Source organism: Pelophylax lessonae, assembly GCF_965119305.1.
Source record: "Pelophylax lessonae genome assembly, chromosome: 8".
In the NCBI taxonomy this organism is placed as follows: Eukaryota; Metazoa; Chordata; class Amphibia; order Anura; family Ranidae; genus Pelophylax; species Pelophylax lessonae.
The window spans coordinates 66,734,715-66,757,441 of NC_138775.1; the positions used below are offsets into that span (position 1 = coordinate 66,734,715).

Here is a 22,727-nt window from a genome sequence, read left to right on the forward strand (position 1 = left end):
AATGGACAGGAAATGGAGCAGGTTAGCCATTATAGGCAATGCTGTCAGCACTAGGGATGATCGAACGGTTCGGGTCGACCATCGGTTCGACCTGAACATTGGCTGTTCGAGGTTCGGCCGAATTTAGAACTTTTTGCTGAAAAAGTTCGGAATTCGGCAACCAGAACTGACCAAAATGCAATGGTTCAGGAAATGGGCTTTGAAAAGCCCGTGATTGGACCAGAACCATCAGTAAAAGCCAATTGAGGGGGCAGGAGAATGCTAGGAATGTGATTGGAGTGACTAGGGGGTCCATAGTCCAATCATTAGTGAATACGCCCCCCAGTATATAAGATAGCCCCCGCCAAATTGCTAGCATTGTTATACAGGAAGATACATGGAAGAGAGTGGAAGCAGTTCTGTGACTTTTGCTACAAAGTGTCATTTAGCAATTTTTAGTGTGAGGAAAGGGATATCTAGTGTAGTTAGGGTGCTATTTTCCACTATAGTTAGCTTTAATTATTCAGTTTCTGTAGGGAAAGTGTTAAGTGTAAGGGGACCGTAGTGTAGTGTAGGGTTAACTGACTCTGACTGCTATGGCAGGGTGACAAAACCCTTCCATATCAGGGTGACCGCTATAGAGAAAAGATCGTTTCTCTTGTGTCACATTCAGAGCACTGATATGGCTTCTCACCGGTCAGCTTGCTTTTTGGCTGCAGGCGTTTATAGGGCTTTTTTGAGGAGATGTTTGGAGTCAGGCATGACATCTGAACATCTGTGTAGGTGTATATATACATACACCCATGTCTGTATATATACACATACATATATATAGGTGTGAAAGTAGCAGAAACATATGCTTGCGCTAATTAAATAATTAACAGGCATATGGCTCTGCTCCTATAACACCTATATGTGTGTATGTGTGTAAATATATACAAGTGTGCGTGTATATATATAACCCTATACAGAAGTTCGAGTGTTTTGCCTGCCTCCAAAGACCACAAAAAAATGCCCAAAAAATGCCTGCGCCAAAAAAAAATGCCCAGGTGTGTTCTTGCAGGCGTTTTTTTTGGGCATTTTTTGGGGTCTTTGGAGAGAGGCTAAACATCTGAACTTCTGTATAGGGTTATATATACACACACACACACTTGTATATATTTATACACATACACACGTATAGGTGTTATAGGAGCAGAGCCATATTAGTGTGAATTAGCGCAAGCATAGATTTCTGCTATTTTCACACCTATATATGTGTATGTGTATATATACAGACATGGGTGTCTGTATATATACCCCTACACAGAAGTTCAGATGTTTTGCCTGCCTCCAAAGTCCCCCAAAAAATGCCCAAAAAAACGCTTGCTGCTAAACCGGCAAGGTGTGAAAATAGCGGAACCATATCCCTGTTCTATAAGTGACATAATACAAACAATCTTTTTTTTATGGTTCTGGACATGCTACAGAGCTGAAACTTCACAGGTACACTTTTTAAATCCAAAGTCAAAATCCAAAAATCTCTTTTTTTTTTTTTTAATTTTTTCAATAATTGTCTCTCTATCAAAAATGACAATTTTTAAGAACTTTTTTTTGTGTGATTAATAGTCCCTGGGGCATGACCCAGAACCCTAGGCACTTTTTAGGGGCATTTATTGGGTTTTAGGGCTTCAAAATGGTGTTTTTTGATTACCGAAGTTTGGGTCCCATTGATTTCAATGGGGTTCTGAAACCCGGGCCGAACTTTCGGGAAGTTCAGATGTTCTGGCCGAACCGAACTTTTGAAAAGTTCGATCATCCCTAGTCAGCACATCCTTACCAACCATTACACTGAGCAGTTAAGTATACCATGTTTTTTATTTTTAACCCAAAAAAACAAGACTTTACAATCACGCTTAGGTCCCTTTCATACTTGCCACTCTGTCGGCGGACTCTGTTTTTCTCAGCGAGGGATCGATCTGCCGATCCCCCGCTGATCAGGTAGATGGCAGCTCTGTCTCCACGCTGTGTGCAAGGACAGAGCTGTCAGGTCCCCGCTCTTCTCTATGGGGGAATCAAATGAGAATGGACCGCCTTCTCATCCGATCCCATCTGATCCGATCCGCTAAACGGATGGAAAATAGGGTTTTCCATCCATCTGGATTTCACGGACAGGATTGGATCGGATGTCAGCAGACATGTCTCCGCTGACATCCGATGCCCCATAGAGATGCATGGGGCATCCGCTTGAAAAACTGACAGGCGGAGCTGAAAGGTCCGCATGTGTGAAAGGGGCCTAAGAAGTCCCTTCACTGGAACTAAGGGGCCTAGCCCAACCCCTGAAAAAAAACTCCAAACCATAATCCCCCTCCACCAAATGATTTGGGCCAGTGCACAAAGCAAGGTCCATAAAGACATGGATGAGTGAGTTTGGGGTATAGGAACTTGAATGGCCTGCACAGAGCCCTGATCCCTACCCGAAAGAATACATTTGGGATAAATTAGAGCAGAGACTGCGAGCCAGGCCTTCTCATCCAACATCAGTGCCTGACCTAACAAATGCGCTTCTGAATGAATGGTTAAACATTCCCATAGACATACTCATAAACCTTGTGGACAGCTTTCCTAGAATAGTTGAAGTTGTTATAGCTGTAAGGGTTGGGCCAACTTATGTGCCTGTAAAGGCAGGCGTCCCAATACTTTTGATAATATAATGTATATTAACCGGTTCCCAGCCAGCCGTCACCTTTTTACTGTGGCAGGGTGGCTCTGCTGCATGAATTGACGTAGGTCTACGTCGGGCGCAAACAGGCAGCCAGGGGGCAAGCGCGCACCGCCAGCGGCACGCTCTCGCTCCCATTCGGCAGGGGGGAAGCCAATGCACGTGTCAGGCACGTGTCATAGAGCCCCTGTGATCCTTCTATGATCATTTCACAAGCCACACCCCCCACAGTTAGAATCACTCCCCTAGGCTCACATTTAACCCCTTGATCACCCACAATGTTAACCCCTTCCCTGCCAGTGCCATTATTACAGTAACAGTGCATATTTTTAGCACTGGTCCCCCCAAAAGTGTCAAAAATGTCAGTTAGGGGTCCGATCTGTCCGCCGCAATGTCGCAGTCCCACTAAAAATCACAGATCGCCGCCATTACTAGTAAAAAAAAAAAACAATAAAAATGACATAAATCTTTCCCGTAGTTATTAAACAGGATAACATTTGCGCAAACCAATCAAAATATGCTTATTGCCAAAAATATGTAGCAAAAAACAAATTGGTCTAAAATGTTAAAAAAATTTTGATTTTTAATTTTTTTTTATTTTGGGAATGTTATATAGCAGAAAGTGAAAAATATTGTTTTTTTTCAGAATTGTCGCTATTTTTTTGTTTATAGCGCAAAAAATAAAAATCATAGAGGTGATCAAATACCACCAAAAGAAATCTCTATTTGTGGGAAAAAAAGGACATTGATTTTTATTTAAGTACAGCGTCGCACGACCACGCAATTGTTCGTTAAATTAATGCAGTGCCGAATGGCAAAATATGGCCTGGTCATTAAGGGGGAAAATCTTCTGGTCCAGAAGGGGTTAAAGCTGCATACATTGTTATCCAATTAGCTTAGCTGAGACACGCAATCTCACTGTGCCTGTCTAACAGAAGAGCAGCCTGCTTTGTTTACAGCGGCAGGTGGCTCTCCTGTCAGTTCCCTCCAAGATTGCGGGAGGCTGGCGGCGATTGAGCCCACGCCTCCCGGGGTCTTGCTCCCGCTTTTGCTAAACAGTGTGTGTCGAGACCGCGTGCACATAATCACGTAGATCAACGAGCCGCCTTGCCTCAGTAAATCTGCGTGGGCCGGTCGGCAAGTGGTTAAAGTGTATCTATGATCACAATGCAAACTCATATATTTATTTTCACAAATATTTCTAGCCGACTCATATTAATCTGAATGATCTAGAAGTTTGTAAACTTACTTTGTGATGATCCCCCCGCATTTACTTCCTTGAATTCTGTGACACGTATTTAGTATGCCCTGTGAGTAGGCACTGCTGTGTCACACATTAGACATAGACACATAGAGCCTGTCTTCTGAACTACAGAGGGGCTGAGAGGAGGAGTTTCAGGAGGTGGCCTTAGTACAGGAATCACTGCTTGGAGACAAGGTACCATGGGACATGTTGTCTTTAGAAATTGAGAGTAAATTCAAAGCATTCAGAGAATCCAGGAAACTATGGAAAGAGATAACCAGCAGCACTCACACCATGATAGGGGAATATTGAATTGTAAAAAATAACTATTGTCTGTATTGGTAATACAATGCTGATGTAATAAAATAAAAGTGTATGTGATCATAAATGTCCTTTAAATCCTCAGCGTTTTTTAGTTTAACACATTGAGAACAGTAAAAGAAATATTTCCTACTCAACTATCTGTTAAAATTCATAGCCCAGCTCTTGCAGTTTACAACTTTCAATGCTGTCGGCTCCTGCTCTCTCAGTGCTGCTAATCTGAACTTCTGGTTTTCACAAAAAAATGCTAACAATGGACAGTGCGATCTCCATCCAGTCTGTCAGCTTGCAGAAAGGAGGAGGAAGAAGGAGGGAAGAGAAGGGGAGTGACTTTCCATCCTAAGCTACATGACTTTCCATCCTAAGCTACGGGGCTGTGTGTTTTCATTGATATACACAGTGAAGAGAGACACAACTCTAGTCCCTGCATGCAAGGGTGACTCCATAGGACAATGCAATGCTATTCAATAGATAGGGAAGGAGGCGCACGGCACTCCCACCGTGCGCCTCATTTAAAGTCCCCCCCCCTCTTTCTCAATGCAAGAGAAAAGAGCCACCCTGAAACAGGAAACCTGGGACAGCAGTCATGGCACCACCTTAAAAAGGAACATAGCCAAACGGATTAAAGTGGTTGTAAAGGCACAAGGTTTTTTACCTTTATGAATTCTATGCATGAAGGTAAAAAACATTCTGTGTGCAGCAGTCCCCCCTGATACTTACCTAAGCCCCATTTAAATCCATTTCAGTCCAGTGATGTCCACGAGAGACTTCCCTCTCCAGGGACTCGCACTCCAGATTAGCTTTTGGCAGCAGCGGGAGTCATTGGCTCCCGTTGCTGTCAATCACAGCCAGTGAGCAAATCAGCAGATGAGGGGGCGGGACCAAGCTTTGGCTCCGTGTGTGAATGGAAGCACAGAGCCGTGGGTCGGGAGTACTCCTGCTTGGGTGCCCCCATGGCAAGCTTCTTGCTGTGCGGACAACCGGCAGGAGGGAGGAGCATGGGCATGGGACCTGAGAAGAGGAGCATCCAGGCTGCTCTGTGCAAAACTACTGCACAGAGCAGGTAAGTATGACATGTTTGTTTTTATTTAAAAAGAAGACTTCAATATTGCTTTAAATCAGCTGCTGAATGATCTTAAAGCGGTTCTAATGGCTGAAGTTTTTTATACCTTAATGCTTCACTGCTTTAAAGTAAAAAAATGTTCTGAACGCATCTCCCTCCCTTATACTTACCAGAGCATGATCTTGATCCAGCGATATGCATAAGAGCAGCGCCTCTCTTCTCTCTCTCCCTCCTCATAGGCAGAAGGGCTGATGGCTCCCACTGCTGTCAATCGCAGCCAGTGAGGAGGAAGCAGGGGGCAGGGCTATGGACACACAAAGCTGACTCAGGAGCGAGCCCGCACTAGTGTCCCCATAGCAAGTGGCTTGCTATGGTGGGCATGTGGTGGGCAAGAGGGGCCATCTGGGGACCCCAAAAGAGGAAGGATCAGGGTTGCTCTGTGCAAAAGTTTGTTATTAAAAAAATAAGGGTTTACAAACACTTTGAAGTATTTAAAATCCTTATAAGATAATGGTAGACAAAAGAGGGTGATCAAATCCATCTCTTTAGTCACCAACCTCATAAATAAAGACTACATTCAGCTGAAATTTAAGTATTGCCCCATTGACATGGAATCATTTCCCTTGCTGAGCCTGTAATCCTATGTCTGACGACAGATTAATACAGGTGTACATGAACTCTACAAAGGCCGTAATGATCATACACCAGTGTACTATACAGCAGCATATACTTACAAGGGTTACCAAGAGCTTTAATAACATAAGTGACTACAGAACACTGAAACTGTTGAATTGTCTGCTGTCAGCCCGAGCCGATGATTATCCTGCCATACACAGGAAGGGTAAGTAGAGGTTATCTGAGATTCAGACTGTGTTCCCTGCGGAGGAATGGGATTTGCCACTTTTGAAAGCCTCACGCTTAAGTGGGGGCATTAACTCTCCCCATGAGACCAGGCCTCTTCTGTTTTCCTGTACTCCGAGTAACAAATTTCTCCAGAATTTACAGCTCCGAACAGCTTAATACCGCTTGACTAATCTCTAAATACACATTTTTCAGGTACACACAATATATGGTGACAGTTAACATTTTAATTTAAATTTAGCAACTACTGTAGCTCCTAGCAGTCCAGCAAGTCACATAGGCTTCATTCAGCTTCTAACCGACTTGATCCTCGCAGCAAATATCTTTATTTAACAATCATTAAAAGGGCCGTATTTATGTCAGCGAATTCCCCACGTGTGCACAGAAGTGTGCTTTGTGTTAGGATTTAGGGCTGATGAGAATGGTAGAGGAATAATTCCTTCTAAATCATTTGAAAGTAAACTGATACATAGATTCAAGGAGGAGAACCCTCATACACAGAGCTGCGTAAAGAATGTGCCAGTTATTAGGCCTAAAACGAAAGTTAGCAAAGTATAAACAGCATCGCGCGCCTCCGAAAATTGATGGAAACTTCTCGTGTCATATAAATAAATGATGGTACACCCCCCTGACCACCCTACCCTCCCCCTCTAACTGAAGCTAAATACCCTTTTTAACTTACCTGATACAATGATGACTTCACCAGCCTGATTCTGTTTACTTTTGGAAGGGTCCTTCTTGGTGAAATCCAAACTTTTGGTTGGATGGCCGCTGGCAGGGTCATCACAGGGGGGCAGAAGGGAACCGGTGGTGTCAGGGTGCCATCACAATCCACCCGAACCAGCAGCAATAAGGGACCTGAATGGGGTACTTAGGGGAGTATATATGCCTTCACTAGGTAAAGGAGTTTTTGGAGTATCAGGATAGGTTAGAGCAGGGTTGAAGAGAGATATTGTAAAAAAAAAAAAATGTATTGCCTCCTCACCGCCTACTTTGGACCCTGCACTAGCGTGCTGCAACTGTGTGCATTACATGTGGTTGCATGACACCTATAGAGCAGTATTATTCACTTAAATGAGTTGTGATTGGCAGGCAGTAGCACCTGTTGGAAGTGACAGGGGTATAATTCCTGCTGCAAAGCTTGGCATTGCGCTTGTGGCAAGTATAAACCCCTGTCTCTGCAGCTAAAATGGGAACGGTTTGGGGCAGTAAAGCTGTGTGTAGGCATATGCAGTCTGTACTCCTCACTATAGGTGGCCTTAGCCGAAGCAGCAATTTAGTAGGGGAAGGAAGTCAGGAGGAACTTGACTCTTCTATGATTTCCTGCGGTCACCAGGGGGACAGCTGTCCAATTGCACGCTGGAGCACCATGTGACTTCAGCGGCCATCTCGGGTCTGGGCAGTGTCTAATTAAGACTCTGGCTCCCAGGTTTGGCACGCTTTGCATGGGTGGTCAGAGTAGGGACAGGTTCCCCATCTGGCAGGGACAGTGCATTGCGGCAGGGAGAGGTTCCAGAGGAGTAGGTAAAGTGCAGGGACTCCGTTATCTACATTTAGCAAGCCTCAGCCCGGACATGGCTGCATTCTGCATCATCTCAGGATATGCTCCTCTGCTACAGTTCCGTAAGTGGTTAGGTCAGCTGTGCCTACCCAATGGGCCTAGTTGTGCATTGTTGGAACTTTCTTAATACATTGTTCTATTTCATTTTGGCCTCTGTGTGCCCTCTGATGGCCGACATGCCATGCTGGAACCTAGCCACAAGCCGCACAACTGCTGGGTTTTACCATCCCCCAACCGTCTGTGTGAATCAGGGCCATCTTAAAAGCATTAAAGGGCCCCGGGCAGTGCAGTGCACTGGGGCTCCACCTACACAATCACCCACGAGAATAAAAATGCTAATTATCAATAAGGCGTTATTTATTGGTAAAGCAGTGTCAGGCTAATGACAGCTTCCAAGTTCAGCAGCTGGGTCCGGTGAACACACGTTGGGAGTCAGAATCGACTGTCTTGTGTATGCCTGTTCCTGTGGAGGCAGACAGACATTCCTGCAGTTGTGGGCTCCCCCTCCACAGGCCCAAGTGGCCTGAGAGCAGTGCAGGGCTGACACACGCTTGCCACCTGCTAAGTTCGGTGGTGGGATGCACACGGGAATCGGGTCTAATGCTTGGCTGGGGCTGGGCAGATGGCCCTGGTGTGAATGAGCCCTTCTAGTGTACTTTCTTTAGAAATCAGCCACAGAGTAGAAAAGCCTGTCACCTGCCTTCATTCTGCAAAAAAGGACCCTTACTTTCTGTGTGGAAGCAGTGGTCTCTCTGCTAAGGTCTGACATGCTCCTTGCTGAACCAATCTTTTAGCTTTGCCTTTAGCAATGTCCATCTTCCCTGCTGATTGAAGTGGTGCCTCCTAACATTAGAGGCCAGTGTATAAGTGACCCCTTACATTAGCGGCCATTGGAAAATGATCCTTTTGCATTGGTGGTATATCAATTCCCAATTGCCCACAGCTCATGAGACCTGTAGCAACTTCAAGAGGAACCCTGGTTGAGAAAGCTGCTTTAGAGTTTGTTTATTTTGTCACTTGCCTGGGTTTCCACTGGGTGCTTTACTATCCTCCCAAAAAACATATTGACAGGTTAATAGGCTTCTGATCAGATTTGAATGTAAAATTGATTGTTAAGTGCAACAATAGGTTAAAATGAAATCATTGCACCGATCCTTAGGAATGAGCTGATGTTTATTCAAAGCATAAAGCCCATGAAACGCCGGGTCCTTAATGTATCTCAAAGGCGATTATGCTTTTTGTCAAGTCGAAAGAGATGTATACACATATGTGCTATCCCTGCAACTCCTTATCCTTAATTTCATAAATGAAGTACAGTAAATTAATGGAATGACTGAGCTGACTTTTAAGTAAAGTCCACGCTAAGCTGAAAAAAATCCAATGTTGTTTTAAAAGACGGCTAAACAATTCTAAATGCACATACCTGAATCATTAACTCAGCCAAGTGTGCGTGTTGTAACTGAATGCAGGGTGATACATTGCAAACATATGGATGGAGGGAAATCTTACTTGTGAACAATAAAAAACAATTTAACTACTGAGCATTTCACAGTAGACAAGTCATGCTAAGAGCTTTACATAGAAGGAAAGGATTATGCTAATACTTTGAAAAAGCTGAAGCATATGTTTTTAGAAAGTCATTTTAGAAAAGACCAGTTTACTTGCTGAATTGCCGCATTCTGATTTTTTGTTCTGCAGTTATATTATTATTATTCCATAATCAATTAGAAATGTTTGAAAAGATTTAGAAGGGCCAGAAAACCTTTAAATAATTCCAGGTATGACATTTTTTGCATCGTTACATTGGTCAAGCTATGTAAAGTATATACCAGCCGTTATTAAATGGTGGCCTGTGGTCTGAACGCGGACCGAGCGCTGCTTCTGTCAGGACCGTCAGGCGGCCAGTGTGGTGCCACATTTTAGCAGTCATTGGTTGCTGGGATCGCGGGACTCTCAGCAACCAGTGACTTTGTTTGTGTGCCCCGCCCCCTGCTGCTGGCTGCCGCTCTCGCTCCCTGCTTTCACTCCTAGCCAGGCAACGTGTTGAAACGTCACATGAGTGCCCAGCCCCCTGCTGCTGGCTGCCGCTCTCGCTCCCTGCTTTCACTCCTAGCCAGGCAACGTGTTGAAACGTCACATGAGTGCCCTGCCCCCTGCTGCTGGCCACGGCTCTCGTTCCTGGCTCTGACTCCCAGCCAGGCAATGCGTTGAGATGTCACATGCGTGCCCCGCCTCCTGCTGCTGGGCGCGGCTCTTGCTCCTGGCTCTGACTCCCAGCCAGGCAATGCGTTGAGATGTCACATGCGTGCCCCGACCCCCTGCTGCTGGCAGCTCCTGGCTCTCGCTCCTTGCGAGGTATGATACCTCGCAGCTTCTGCCCCCTGCAGCTTGCCACCTGTGCTGACACCTGTCCTCAAGGTATGTGGGGCACGTTTTTTCTTAAGCCGATGGGCATATTTTGTTAATGGGCACACTGATGGGCATATTTTGTTAGAGACATGCTGATGGGCACATTTTGTTGTGCCCCTTAACATAAAATGTGCCCTTTAGCATGCCCCTTGCTTTATGTTAAGGGTCACGTTGATGGGCATAATTTATGTCAAGGGGCACGCTGATGGGGATATCTGATGCAAGGGGGGCACTCTGACGGGAATTCCTGATGTAAGATGGAACTTTGATTGGGACACGTGATGTTAAGGGACACCCTGATGGGGACAACTGATGTAAAGAAGCACTCTGATGGGGACAACTGATGTAAAGGGGAACTCTTATGGGCACACCTAATCTAAAAGGCACTCTGATGGGCTCACTTGATGGGATGGGGACACCTAATGTAAGGGGGCACTCTGATAAGGACACCCTATGAAAGAGGGGAATGTGAAGGGGGAACCTTATATAATGGGGCACTGTGATGGGGACAAATTATGTAAGGGGGCACACTGATGGGAGACACCAAATGTAAGGGGGTCTTCTGTTGCAGAAACCTGATGTAAGGTTGCAATCTGATGGGAATACCTGATGTAAGGTGGCACTCTGAGGGGAACACATTATTTAAGGGGGCACTCTGATGGGGACATCTGATATAAGGGGGTATTCTGACAGTGACAACTGATTTATGGGGGTAGTCTGATGGAAGCACGCAATGTAATGAATTACTCTGGTCGTAAGGGGGAACATCTAATTTATTTTTACAGAGTATTACCAGAGTGTGTGGAGGAAACAGTAACAAAAGCACCAGAGAGAGTGGCTTGGGCCAAGAAAAGGAAAGTAGACGCGTACAATCTTTCATGACATAGAATTAAGATTCGGAACTCGACCGGGAGAAAATTTTAGTGACCAGACCTCCTTGAATTTTAAATACCATACCTGGCCAATGCCCCTGGAAGCTGGAAATCACTGTAATATACAATGATACTCCAGTGATCTCCATTTTCTTCTGGGTTCCATGCTCATTGGCTGGCCTGATGAATTAGGAACACAGAAGGTCGGTCCTTCAATGTGGGTGTCATTCAGAGATTGCTTTGCATTTTCTCAGTGAATGCAAAGCATTCTCTGAATGGTCGAGGTAAAGGGTGTGACGTTGCTGCCTCTCTACCTTGTCCAATTTAGAGAATGCTTTGCATTCATTGAAAAAATGCAAAGTGGTCACTGAATGGCTCCCCCGCTGAATGGCCAGCCTCCTGTGTTCAGAAGACAGCAGGGCAGCCTCTCGGGATGAGATTGAGAAGCTAGTGAAGATCACTACAGTAGCTTATTACAGTGATTTTAAGTGATCAGGAGGATCCCACATGTATGAGATATGCATAGAGGTGGACCATGAAGCAGATTCTTGTACGTATCAGTAAGGTGTATATGAATTTGTTGCAAGTATCTCTCCTGCAAAGCGGTGACGTTTTAGGTTCCATTCACATCTAGCAATCTGGAAAATCAGCGTGATTCTTCCCACATTTCCAAATCGCACTGAAATCACAGCACAACTAGCAATACGCATTTGGATGCCATTCATTCTTAATGGCTCCCCACATGTGGTGCAATCTTGTCACAGGACTAAAAGCACTTGAAAAAAATGTACCTAGCTCAGGGACAAAATTTAGTTCTTCATCTTCTTTGCAGTGAAAAGCGTGCATAGGGCACACCCACTCAAGTCAAGGGGCTGCCCTATGCGCAACATGCTAAAATGTGTTTAAATCGCACTCAAATAATTGTGAATGGGAATGCGTGTTCCCAGTATGCGAGATGTGACCGGGCCTTTAAGGCAAAGAAGCTATTTGTAGAAGTTGGAAGAGTAATGAAAACATATTCATTATCAGTTCCAGAGGAACTGAAAGTGTTACTAAACCCAGGAGCCTGCATTCACTATATCTGGTCTTCCACAGTACACAGAACATGGAAATGCAATTATTTTAGTGAAAATAAACTGCTAAATACCTTTTTTTCATCAGCGGTATATAGCAGTCTTGTGACTTCTATCAGTGTCTGCTTAAAGCTTGTAGGAGGCGTTCTTATTCCCCCCTGACCCTCTGCCTAGACAGTGCAGATAGCCCCTGCGCTGATCACATGTACTCTCCCAAGCTCCCAAGAAAAAAACAAACTATCTAGCAATACACACTAAACTCTGTTCTATCAAGAGATGGGTTGGAGTCAGTTAAAGAAGGGGAGGATCAGAGAAGACAGGATCACACAGCCTTTACACACAATGCGGAGGATTAACCCCTTAGGTTCCACAATGAGTATAACAAGCATGCTTTACTGTTTACTGCATATACAGACTGATTTTACTGTTGTGGGTTTAGTAACACTTTAACCACTTCAAGTCAGTGTAGGCACATAGACATCTACACAGGGAGTAGGTATTAACATTGACTGTACACATGTATGTGTCATCCAGCTCCACTGCTCTATGTGCGCTCATTGCACACTCTCAGCAGAGTAACAGAATTGTCGCCGATAGCTGCCCGTCATCATTTACAAAAAAAATGTAAAGTCTAAATTTAGATTAAAATAAATAAATAAATCAGCACAAGGGATGGTAATTACATTGAATGAGAAGTGTTCCCTGTGCTGATGCTAGCTGTTTTAGTTCAAACCTTTAGTCCCCCCCTCCCTGCAGTGCTGCAGGGGTTATTACAGTTGCTGAACCTGTTATAGGCACTGATCAAGAGTGTTGACTATGCTCGCCCTTTCCACCCTTTCCTCCATTCATAGACGCTGTATTAAAGCTTCCATCAATGAAAAGCCTCCATTCTCGGATAGAAACTGTAGTACATCTGCTATAAAAGGTATGAAGGGAGGAAGGGGGTGGAAAGGATGGGCATAGTCAACACTCTTGATGAGTGCCTATGACATGGAAAAGACAATCATAGTAAATAAGTTCCATCTAGTGGCCATAATATGGTATTTTCCTGAGTCATTCTACTCTTATAAAAGAAGAACATTCAACCTGGAGGGAAAATAACTGATTGTGCTTCCATTTATAGCCCTCATTTATACAGAATGAATGCACAGCTAATAGCTCTTTTAATGTTTTCTAAATATACCCCCTTGTGTTGTTTTACATACCGTTACACACAGCTTTTGTAATTCATAAAGTGTGTCATAGATACAGTATTCTTTAGAACAATAGAAATTGAAGTGAATAGTTTCCCATATTTAAACAAAACCGTTCCATGCTGCTTCACAATCGCAGGTCAAATAACCTTTTACACAAAATAGAATGATGATTTCATAATGTAGAGGAGGTAGTGGGGTTGCCTGTAGGTGGGGCCCCAGACAATGTACCCAATGACGTGGGGCATGAGATGGCGGTCTTGGATCTCGTGGGATTTCAGCATCCAATCAGGCAACTGTCCTCCCATAGATGGATGCTGGAGCCCACAAGGAGAGTCATTTCCACTTATGGAACTACTTTCCACCAGGAGAAGCAGTATAATGCCACCTATAGGCTGGAGGAATATGCAGCCTGCACCTGTCTACAAGGATCATTAGTAAAGAAAAACATTAGTCACAGTCATCCAATCAGGTGCTATTAATAATCCACACCTCTCTAAACTATTTAAAATTAATTTATTGGCTCTAATATTGCCTTCAGGACATACTAAAGGGTGGACCTGTTATGATCACAAGTCTGCCCCAACAAGAAACACATTACTCAGGTTTCAAATATATTATATTTCTGCCGACCTGAATCACGATCCTCGCACCTTCTCATTTCTTTGTTGCTGTTCTAAAACAGATTCTAAAGCGCTGGAAGCTTATTACACACAGCAGCAACACACTAATATAGCCCGGTCATGGAGCCCCATATCACTTTCACACCTTAGTCACTTGCCAAGGCTGCCTTGTGAATGATCCAAGCATGTCACCGCGCCACTACTTTCTACTCAAATATTCTACAGAAGTGCAGCTATGCCAAAAACTCAAGAAGACTCTATTACTTTAAATAACTTTAAGAAAAATGAAGCTCTGTTCTTCTGCAGGCAAGTGTGAAGCAGGACGCGTTTTGATCCACCATGTCTGTGCCATACATTCACCCAGCAGAAAACCCGAAAGCATGAATCTTAACCACAGCAAAATCATGCGGCTCTGAACAAGCTCGTAAGTCCTTTTAAATTATATGACTTAAAGGAGTGAAATATTTTTTTGGCGACCAAATACATTGGCCCAGTCAAATCACTGCGTCTCTTATAGAGATACATTGTATGGTGTTTGTATACTGTGGTTGGGACTAAATTTAAAGATTTTTTTTTTTGCTTTGTTTTCTCAAGACCAAAAACATGAACTGTCCCTCCGGATACTGTTGATTGTCCCTGTTTAATTCTGAGAAAAAAGAAAAACGTTGAGCCATTAAGTGCATTTTTTAAAAATGTAATTGTATAACATACATACATGAGAAAAAAAAATTAAAACTTCCTGAATTTGGGATGGCTTTTTGATCTTGTTTTTTTTGCAGCAAAGTAGGAAAAGCATTGAAAGTTTTTTTTATACTACAGAACAATGATGAATAAACTGTATAGCAAAATGCAGTACTGCAGCACCACCTACTGTTGAAATGTACCAATTACATGTTGCCATCATAACATTGCAATTTTCTATACAATTTTAAGTGAAGCTAGTTGCTTGCTGACCTGATAAGAATTATTTTTCCATGTTAGCAACTCAGAAGGAAATGTAATTGGAACATGGTAGCCAGGCTTTCAACATTTTCAGAATTAGCATTAGCAGCCTGCATATATCTTCCTTAAAATGACCCTTTAATTCCGTTTCAATTTTTACTAGTAAAAGGGCTTCCAAATGCAGAAAGAACAATATTTTCATTATTTCATGATATCCTTATTTGATAGAAAAGCCTCTTCTGCACACCTCTCTGATAGCCTTATTGGGTAAGACCTGGCAACTGCAATTCAACTGTGTGATGAGCTGACCTCAGTCACCAGTAATGTAACTTTTATTAAACAGGCAGATGGCATGAGGTGGAACTCAGCCATTAAGGGCATACTCAAGCTAGGGTGTATGTACTGTGCCCAAGCACGTTTGACCAAGGGCCATCTTACCAAATGGGCACACTGGGCAGTTGCTCGGGGGCCCCACTTGCCTGGGCCCCCCAGCCAAGCATTCCTGATTCCCGTGTGGATCCCACTATGGAACTTAGCAAGTGCCTGTCGGCCCTGCGCTGCTGTCAGGCCACTTGGGCCATGAAGGGGGAGCCCCCAACTGCAGGAATGCCTGTCCACCTCCACAGAAACAAACACACACAGAACAGTTGAGTCTGACTCCTGTCCGTTTGTATGTTCACCGGACCCAGCCACTGAATTGGAAGCTGTCATTAGCCTGGCACTGCTGTACAAATAAATATCGCCTTATCGATAATTCGCATTTTTTTTTCTTGTGGGTGATTGTGTAGGCAGGGCCCCAGTGCACTGCATTCCCCGGGGCCCTTTAATGCTCTTAAGATGGCACTGGTTTGACCCCCACACTCTAGTTGGTATGAGTGATGTGATTGCTCTGCACTGTGTTCCGCATACCATGCCCTTGCTTACTAGAAAGAGGTGGTCTAAGGATTGCTTCTGTTGTACTTCAGCATGGTACACTTAGCCCCCGTTCACATTGACTGCGGCTTTGAAATCGCACAATTCCAAAGCCGCATGTCAGTGGGACTTCGGGAGTGACTTGGACAACATCTGTGCTGCTTCATTCACAGATGTCTATCCAAGTCGCACCCAAAATCGCCAAAAGTATTGCAGGAACTACTTTTTCAAATCGGTGCGGCATTGCAAAGTCAGCATTGCACGGATTTGAACAGAGCGATTGCTGGCAATAGGCTGCGACTTGTCATGCCATTTGAAATGCCATGACATGTCGCTCCAATGTGAACAGAGGCTCATGTATGTTTGTGAAATGATGCCTGAACACAGAACTCTCATGGATCACTAAGCATTCATGGAGCACAAAAGCAGAGATCGCTGTAATCTGGCTGACAGAGGTGGTGGTGAGAGTGTGCTTAGGCCCAACACAATGTGACAACAGACCAGTGGGAAAGTGTGGAAAATTATACTCAGGCATGGTACAAGGCACCCATGTCAAGTATAAGTATGCCATACCCATGCCAAGTATGAGTATGCCATAAGTTATGGAAAATCAGGCTGACAATTTAAAACTAAATCAGGAAGGGGCATGGAAGTCTTTTCTGGACATAAATGGCTTAGGTAGGCCTCCTAGGATCTCTGCACTTAGCCATGGCCTTTACTTTTAAAAGTTTATAATGACGTGCAGGTTGATTGGTTAAAGTGGAACTAAAGTAAAAAAAGTAAAAATTAGCTCTTTATTGCAGAAGACCCTGTGTGTCGGTATGACTGCATTCCTATGCATGAATGGGAGTGACATCCTACACCGGCCAAACAAGACAGCCGAAGATCGGCACCTAGAAGAAGCCGGGGGAGAGATGCCGGTGGGGGACCTTGCGGGCGTTGGACTGTTGTAACCGAGGTAAATATTACTGGCTTTCTGCTCTAAGTACAAATATTACATACCGTTCCTATTGGGTATCTGCTCATCAGATGATCAAATACCATTATTTCTCCCCCCAAACACCCCCATAAACCTTTTTTACACCATATGAACATACATGATTGGATATATTCCAGACTCTTCCCTCATGGCCCCTATGTCTGAGGAACAAGCTAATCAAGGGAAGAACAGCAGACCCCAACGTAATTTGCAGAGCTTCAGCCCAATTCAGGGTCAAAGAAATCAGCATGTTCTAAATGTTCTAAAATGATTGTACCAGTATCACCCATGTATTAGAGGCATTATAGCATATTTGAATAATCAAAACATAGGAAGTTGAGCATAGAACTTACCAAAGGCCGCAGTTCAGGATGAGTCAGGATATATCCATTGTTGGTAATAGCAAATGCATAACCGTGGATTCCCAGCTGTAATAAGAATTAAACAAACACACAAATGTTAGACGCTTCTCATTGGCTTTAATTCAGAGATCAGCAAACATGAAAATAAAGAGCCAGTCTGTCCAATTCAGGAGCCAGCAGGATTGTTTTCAGTAGGCAGCTCAATTAGCAACAACTTGGGGAAAAAACATCAAAGCTTTGGCACCAGCTGTAATCTTGGCTATCCGACTCCTTCAATTTGTCCAGCCCTGCTATAAATCACCTGACATGATGCTTAAACCTACTGTAAATCCACATCACTGCTCTCTTACGCTATCCTTACCAGTGAGCACCTGGACACCTGAAGTTCCTGTGATCCCATACAGGGCTGGCCCAAGACATTGTGTTGCCTGGGTCCAAGAATGAAATGCCCCCCCCCCCCAAAAAAAAAAAAAAAAACCCACCAAAATACCAACACATCCAGTATTTTATATAAATATCAAGTGTAGAAAATATTGTATATACTGTTGTCTTCTTCCATAACTCCCCAGAGGAGATGCTCCATCTCCTCATACTCATCCGTGTCTGCTACGGGTGGCAGTATGAGATAGGGAAATGCAACCCATAATGTGCTGCAAACTGAAGACACACAAAACTGCTGGAAAAAAAACATTGGCAGTCAATTTGCTGCCCCTCTCCAAGTGCTGCCTGGGTCTAATGGACCCAGCGGGACCCATGGTAGGGCCGGCCCTGGTCCCATTACTATGGTCAGGAGTCGGTTAGTGTAGTATCTGGCCAATGGATCACTGGGACCAAACTGTCAGTTTGATAAAAATGATTAAATTGAGTGTGACTGGCTTTCAATGGAGCCAGTTCACACATGTCTGGGGCAGTTGCGGTACAGTTTTGAAAAGGGTCCTGTGCATTTTTGTGTCCCGTTCAGGTGAGAATTCAGGGAAAAGTTTGCACCTGATTTGCACCTGAACCAATGAACAGAAACCCACAGGACTGCAAACCGAAGCCTCAAATATGTGAACTTCCAGTGCATTATGTCATAGCATGGTGTTAAAGGGCTACTATAACTTAAAATAACCAATCAGAACTCTGAATTACAGTAAATAAATCCTGAATAATAGTAATAAGATAGGACATTTGTTTGAATTAACCTGATATTTTTGTTCCTATGGACTTTAACTTTATTAAAGTGTTTGTAACCCTAAAAAAAGAAAATATATGATCCTGTTCCTATAAAGCAAAGTTTAACAGCACAGTGCTTGTGCTGTGTCATTTGGCCCTCTCTATCACCTAAAAAACCTGGCTGATCCTGCCAGTTTCTACCCCCCGTACATGAACCACGGTGTATCATGGCTGCTGAGCCCTGACACCATGGTCAGTGTATGTGCCCCTGTCACCTGCAGCTCTCCTGTCTGCTCTCCTATGTCCTCCTCCCCCCTCCCCTCCCTGCCTGTCAGCTCCTGTGTGTGAGCCGTGTCCTCCCCTCCCCTGCTGCTATACAATGTAAAAAAATGATGTGTCCTTTGTAAAATCCTCTCTATTACAATCTGATATATAACGCTAGTGTATATAGTAACTACTTCTTTTTGTGAAAAAAATAAAAATCCCCAATGGGTGATCAATGTACAAACTTTCAAACTTTGTTGCAGATTCCTACCTGTTTCTGTTTTGAAGAAAAAGCTGTTTGTTTGGTAATGTCACAGTGAAAAGTAAATCTGAATAGGAGTGACCATTTCGTTATGAACCAGCGGATGCATTTGCAGTGTTCCAATTAGGAAAGTTGCAGTATCTGCATCCCTTTCAAAGAGATCAACCCTTTAGGAGTATCTCAACAAAAATGCTTTTTTTGTTAGAGAGGATGCCTAAGATCTAACTTGTATCTTAGTGCAGACTTCTAGAAAAAGGAAAGGTAATTTTTATACCATTCATTGACAACATAGCTTGTGTAGCAATTGTATATGATATATATATATATATATATATATATATATATATATATATACAGAGCAAGCATTCCCACTGAAACTTGATTTTAAAGGGTAATTCCACTTTTGTTGGGAAAAAAATATAGCAAATGAAAAAAAAAAACATATTTATATATATATATATATATATATATGAACCTTCATTAAATGTAACCATATTGCTACACTTAGAGGCGCCTCTCATCTCTCTTATATTCTGTAGCTCTGCTAGATTTTGCTTCTAATCCCCTTGGGAAGGCTACATATTGTGGATGGACATTTTATGGTTACACAACCTATCACATTGCTATAATCTTTGTATATAGACTATAAACTGAAGGACCTGTGGAATGAATCATCTGAGTTTCCATTATTTCTTATGGGGAAATTTGCTTTGATATAAGAGTGCTTTGGATTACAAGCATGTTTCCAGAACGAATTGTGCTCGCAATCCAAGGTTTTACTGTGTATATATATATATATATATATATATATTTTTTTTTTTTTATATATATATATATATATATATATATATATATATATATATATATTTTTTTTTTTTTTTGCTACATTTTTTCTCAGCGAAAGTGGAGTTAACCTTTAAAATCAAGCTTCAGTCAGAATGCTTGCTCTGTAAGCAGACTATGTAGAATAGTGGGTATTGCTGATGTGCTGGAACCTAGTAGTAGTTTAAAACCCCAGAAATGGGGCAAGTGTTGTCACCTTCCTTATGCTTTCTATCAGTATAACATCGGGGTAAGAGAATCACAAAGTATATGCAATACTTTACATGTCTTCTATACAAAATATTTTGTACCCTTGGCTGCATTTTCTATACGTTTAAAGCAATATTACCGCAAAATTGGCTCTTCTACCCTTGAGCAGGTGATCTTGCACAAATCAGTATATATAATACAATGAAATTTGCTTTACTTTCAGTGTTCTCCAATGTTCTCTTTCTGTGTGTTTGGTATATCTGCTGATATAAATCCCCATTGTAGGTCACAATTACATCCACTGCGGACTTTCCAGAGTTTGTTTATGGAAGGTTATAAGTAAGACATATGAGGAAAAAAGCACATGTAGTTTACAACGTTTGGGGAAAGAGCCAGGCACTGCAGAACACCTGTGATCCATTCATATAGTTCTATGTCCATCTGGTTTTCCCGTGTATCCAAAAGGAATGTTTTATTGAACACTGAGCCGAGAACAGGCCTGGAAAGGGGGTGCGTACGCTTAAATAATAGGGGCACATTTGATACTTGTTTATATTCCAAAGCAACACCTCCAAAATCATTTTTTATTATCTGATGACATTGATTATCCAGTAATTCAGTAAATACTAGAAAGCAAAATAAGCCACCTTTATTACCAAGTAATCCTGCATCAGCATTCAACGCATTTCAAGATATAAATGATTTATATGGGCAGAGAACAATCTATAAACTCTTTGCTGTAAAGCTTGTGGATGAACATGGTGGCAACATTAAAGAACAGATCTTTCCCAATAACCGGGATGTAAAAAAGTTCAGCTCTTCCCATGGTCCTTCCGAACAGTCACAAGTGAATTCAACCACCAAGAGTGGGATGCCATTTTTGGTAAGTCCACTACTACAATATTAAATATTCACCAATATAGACTGAGTGGCAACAGGGTACAGGTATGCCTGTATGGCATGGTAAAACTACTGAGAGTGGGATGCAATTCTCTATCACGTCTCTTGAAACAAATATGGACATTGTATAGTTAAGCGTGTCAATAAACTTTATTGATCTAGACCAGGGGTCTACAAACTTTCTAAACAAAAGGACAGTTTACAGTCCTTCAGGCTTTGTAGGGGCTGGACTGTGGCGATCGGGAGTACAAAATTTCCAAGCATCAGTTGGCCCCACAATGCCCCATCTTTGGTATCAGTGAGAGGAATCCTGCCCAGTCATTTGTGCCATTTGTAAGAATTGTGCCCAATAATTTGTGTCATTGGGAGGAATGATGCCGCATCATCGGTTTCATTTGGAGGAGTTGTGCTCCATCATTGGTGTCATTGGGAGGAATAGTGCTCCATCATTGGTGTCATTGGGAGGAATTGTGCTCCATCATTGGTGTCATTGGGAGGAATTGTGCTCCATCATTGGTGTCATTGGGAGGAATTGTGTGCCCCATCATTGGTGTCCATAGGAGGAATGATCCCCCATTATTGGTGTAACAGGACCCTATTTTATGGTGTCATTGGAAGGGACTGTGCCCCATCATTGGTGTCATTGGGAGGAATTGTGTGCCCCATCATTGGTGTCCATAGGAGGAATGATCCCCCATTATTGGTGTAACAGGGCCCTATTTTATGGTGTCATTGGAAGGGACTGTGCTCCATCATTGGTGTCATTGGGAGGAATTGTGTGTCCCTTCATTGGTGTCCATAGGAGAAATGATCCCCCATTATTGGTGTAACAGGGCCCTATTTTATGGTGTCATTGGAAGGGACTGTGCCCCATCATTGGTTCATTGGGAGGAATTGTGTGTCCCATCATTGGTGTCCATAGGAGGAATGATCCCCCATTATTGGTGTCACAGGGCCCTATTTTATGGTGTCATTGGAAGGGACTGTGCCCCATCATTGGTGTCATTGGGAGGAATTGTGTGCCCCATCATTGGTGTCCATAGGAGGAATGATCCCCCATTATTGGTGTCACAGGGCCCTATTTTATGGTGTCATTGGAAGGGACTGTGCCCCATCATTGGTGTCATTGGGAGGAGTTTTTCCCCTTCGATAGTGTTCCCAGGGCCGGATAAAAGCAAGCAAAGGGTTGCATCTGATCCATGGCTGCAGTCTGGAGACCATTGACCTAGACAAACAGACCAAAGAATCTTGTCTGGATTCTTCAACTTTAAAGATTTTGCCCACCCACTGGGTGTAAACGCATGGCTGAAGAGTTACTAAACCTCACATTAACCGCTTGCCGACTGCGCACAGTATATTTACTGCGGCAGTCGGCCCCGGCCAGGCAGAGTGACGTAGGTCTACGTCGCTCGCCTGTCACTCCTTCCAGAGCCAATAGCGGGCGGGCGCGCGCCCGCCGAGGCGCGCGCCCGCCTCGGCTCGTTCACGGAGGAGTGCGGGAGTGTGACTGGCGGACCCGATGTCCGCCGGTCACACTACGATCGCCGCTACAGCGGGAGAAAGACAGAGCGGCTTGTGTAAACAAGCCACCTGTCAGTTCTCCCTGTGTAAAAGTGAAGATCAAACAGTTCTACTATGTAGAACTGTTGATCTTTGTTTTTACACTAGTAGACCTGTCCCTACACAGTTAGAATCACGCCCCTAGGACACACTTAACCCCTCCCTGTCCAATACTGTTAACCCCTTCCCTGCCAGTGTCATTTTTGCAGTAACAGTGCATATATATAGCACTGATTACTGCAGTAATGTCACTGGTACCCCCAAAAGTGTCAAAAATGTCAGTCAAGGGTCCGATCTGTCCGCCGCAATGTCGCAGTACCGCAAAAAAAATCGCAGATCGCCGCCATTACTCGTTAAAAAAAAAAACACCAAAAATGACAAAAATCTTTCCCTTTGTTAGTAAACGCGATAACTTTTGCGCAAACCAATCAAAATACGCTTTTTGCGATTTTTTTTACCA

The 22,727-nt window shown here is 43.4% G+C and overlaps 1 protein-coding gene across 4 annotated transcripts in view; it reads right to left on the reverse strand.

Annotated features, from left to right (window-relative positions):
* Positions 1 to 22,727, reverse strand: part of CACNA2D3 (calcium voltage-gated channel auxiliary subunit alpha2delta 3) — a 1,429,924-nt gene that overhangs the window by 432,178 nt on the left and 975,019 nt on the right. For all 4 annotated transcript variants that reach the window (XM_082265096.1, XM_082265095.1, XM_082265094.1 and 1 more), the window contains one exon: positions 17,086 to 17,160. In XM_082265096.1, the coding sequence (XP_082121222.1) occupies positions 17,086 to 17,160 (75 nt within the window). The remainder of the gene's footprint in view (positions 1 to 17,085; positions 17,161 to 22,727) is intronic.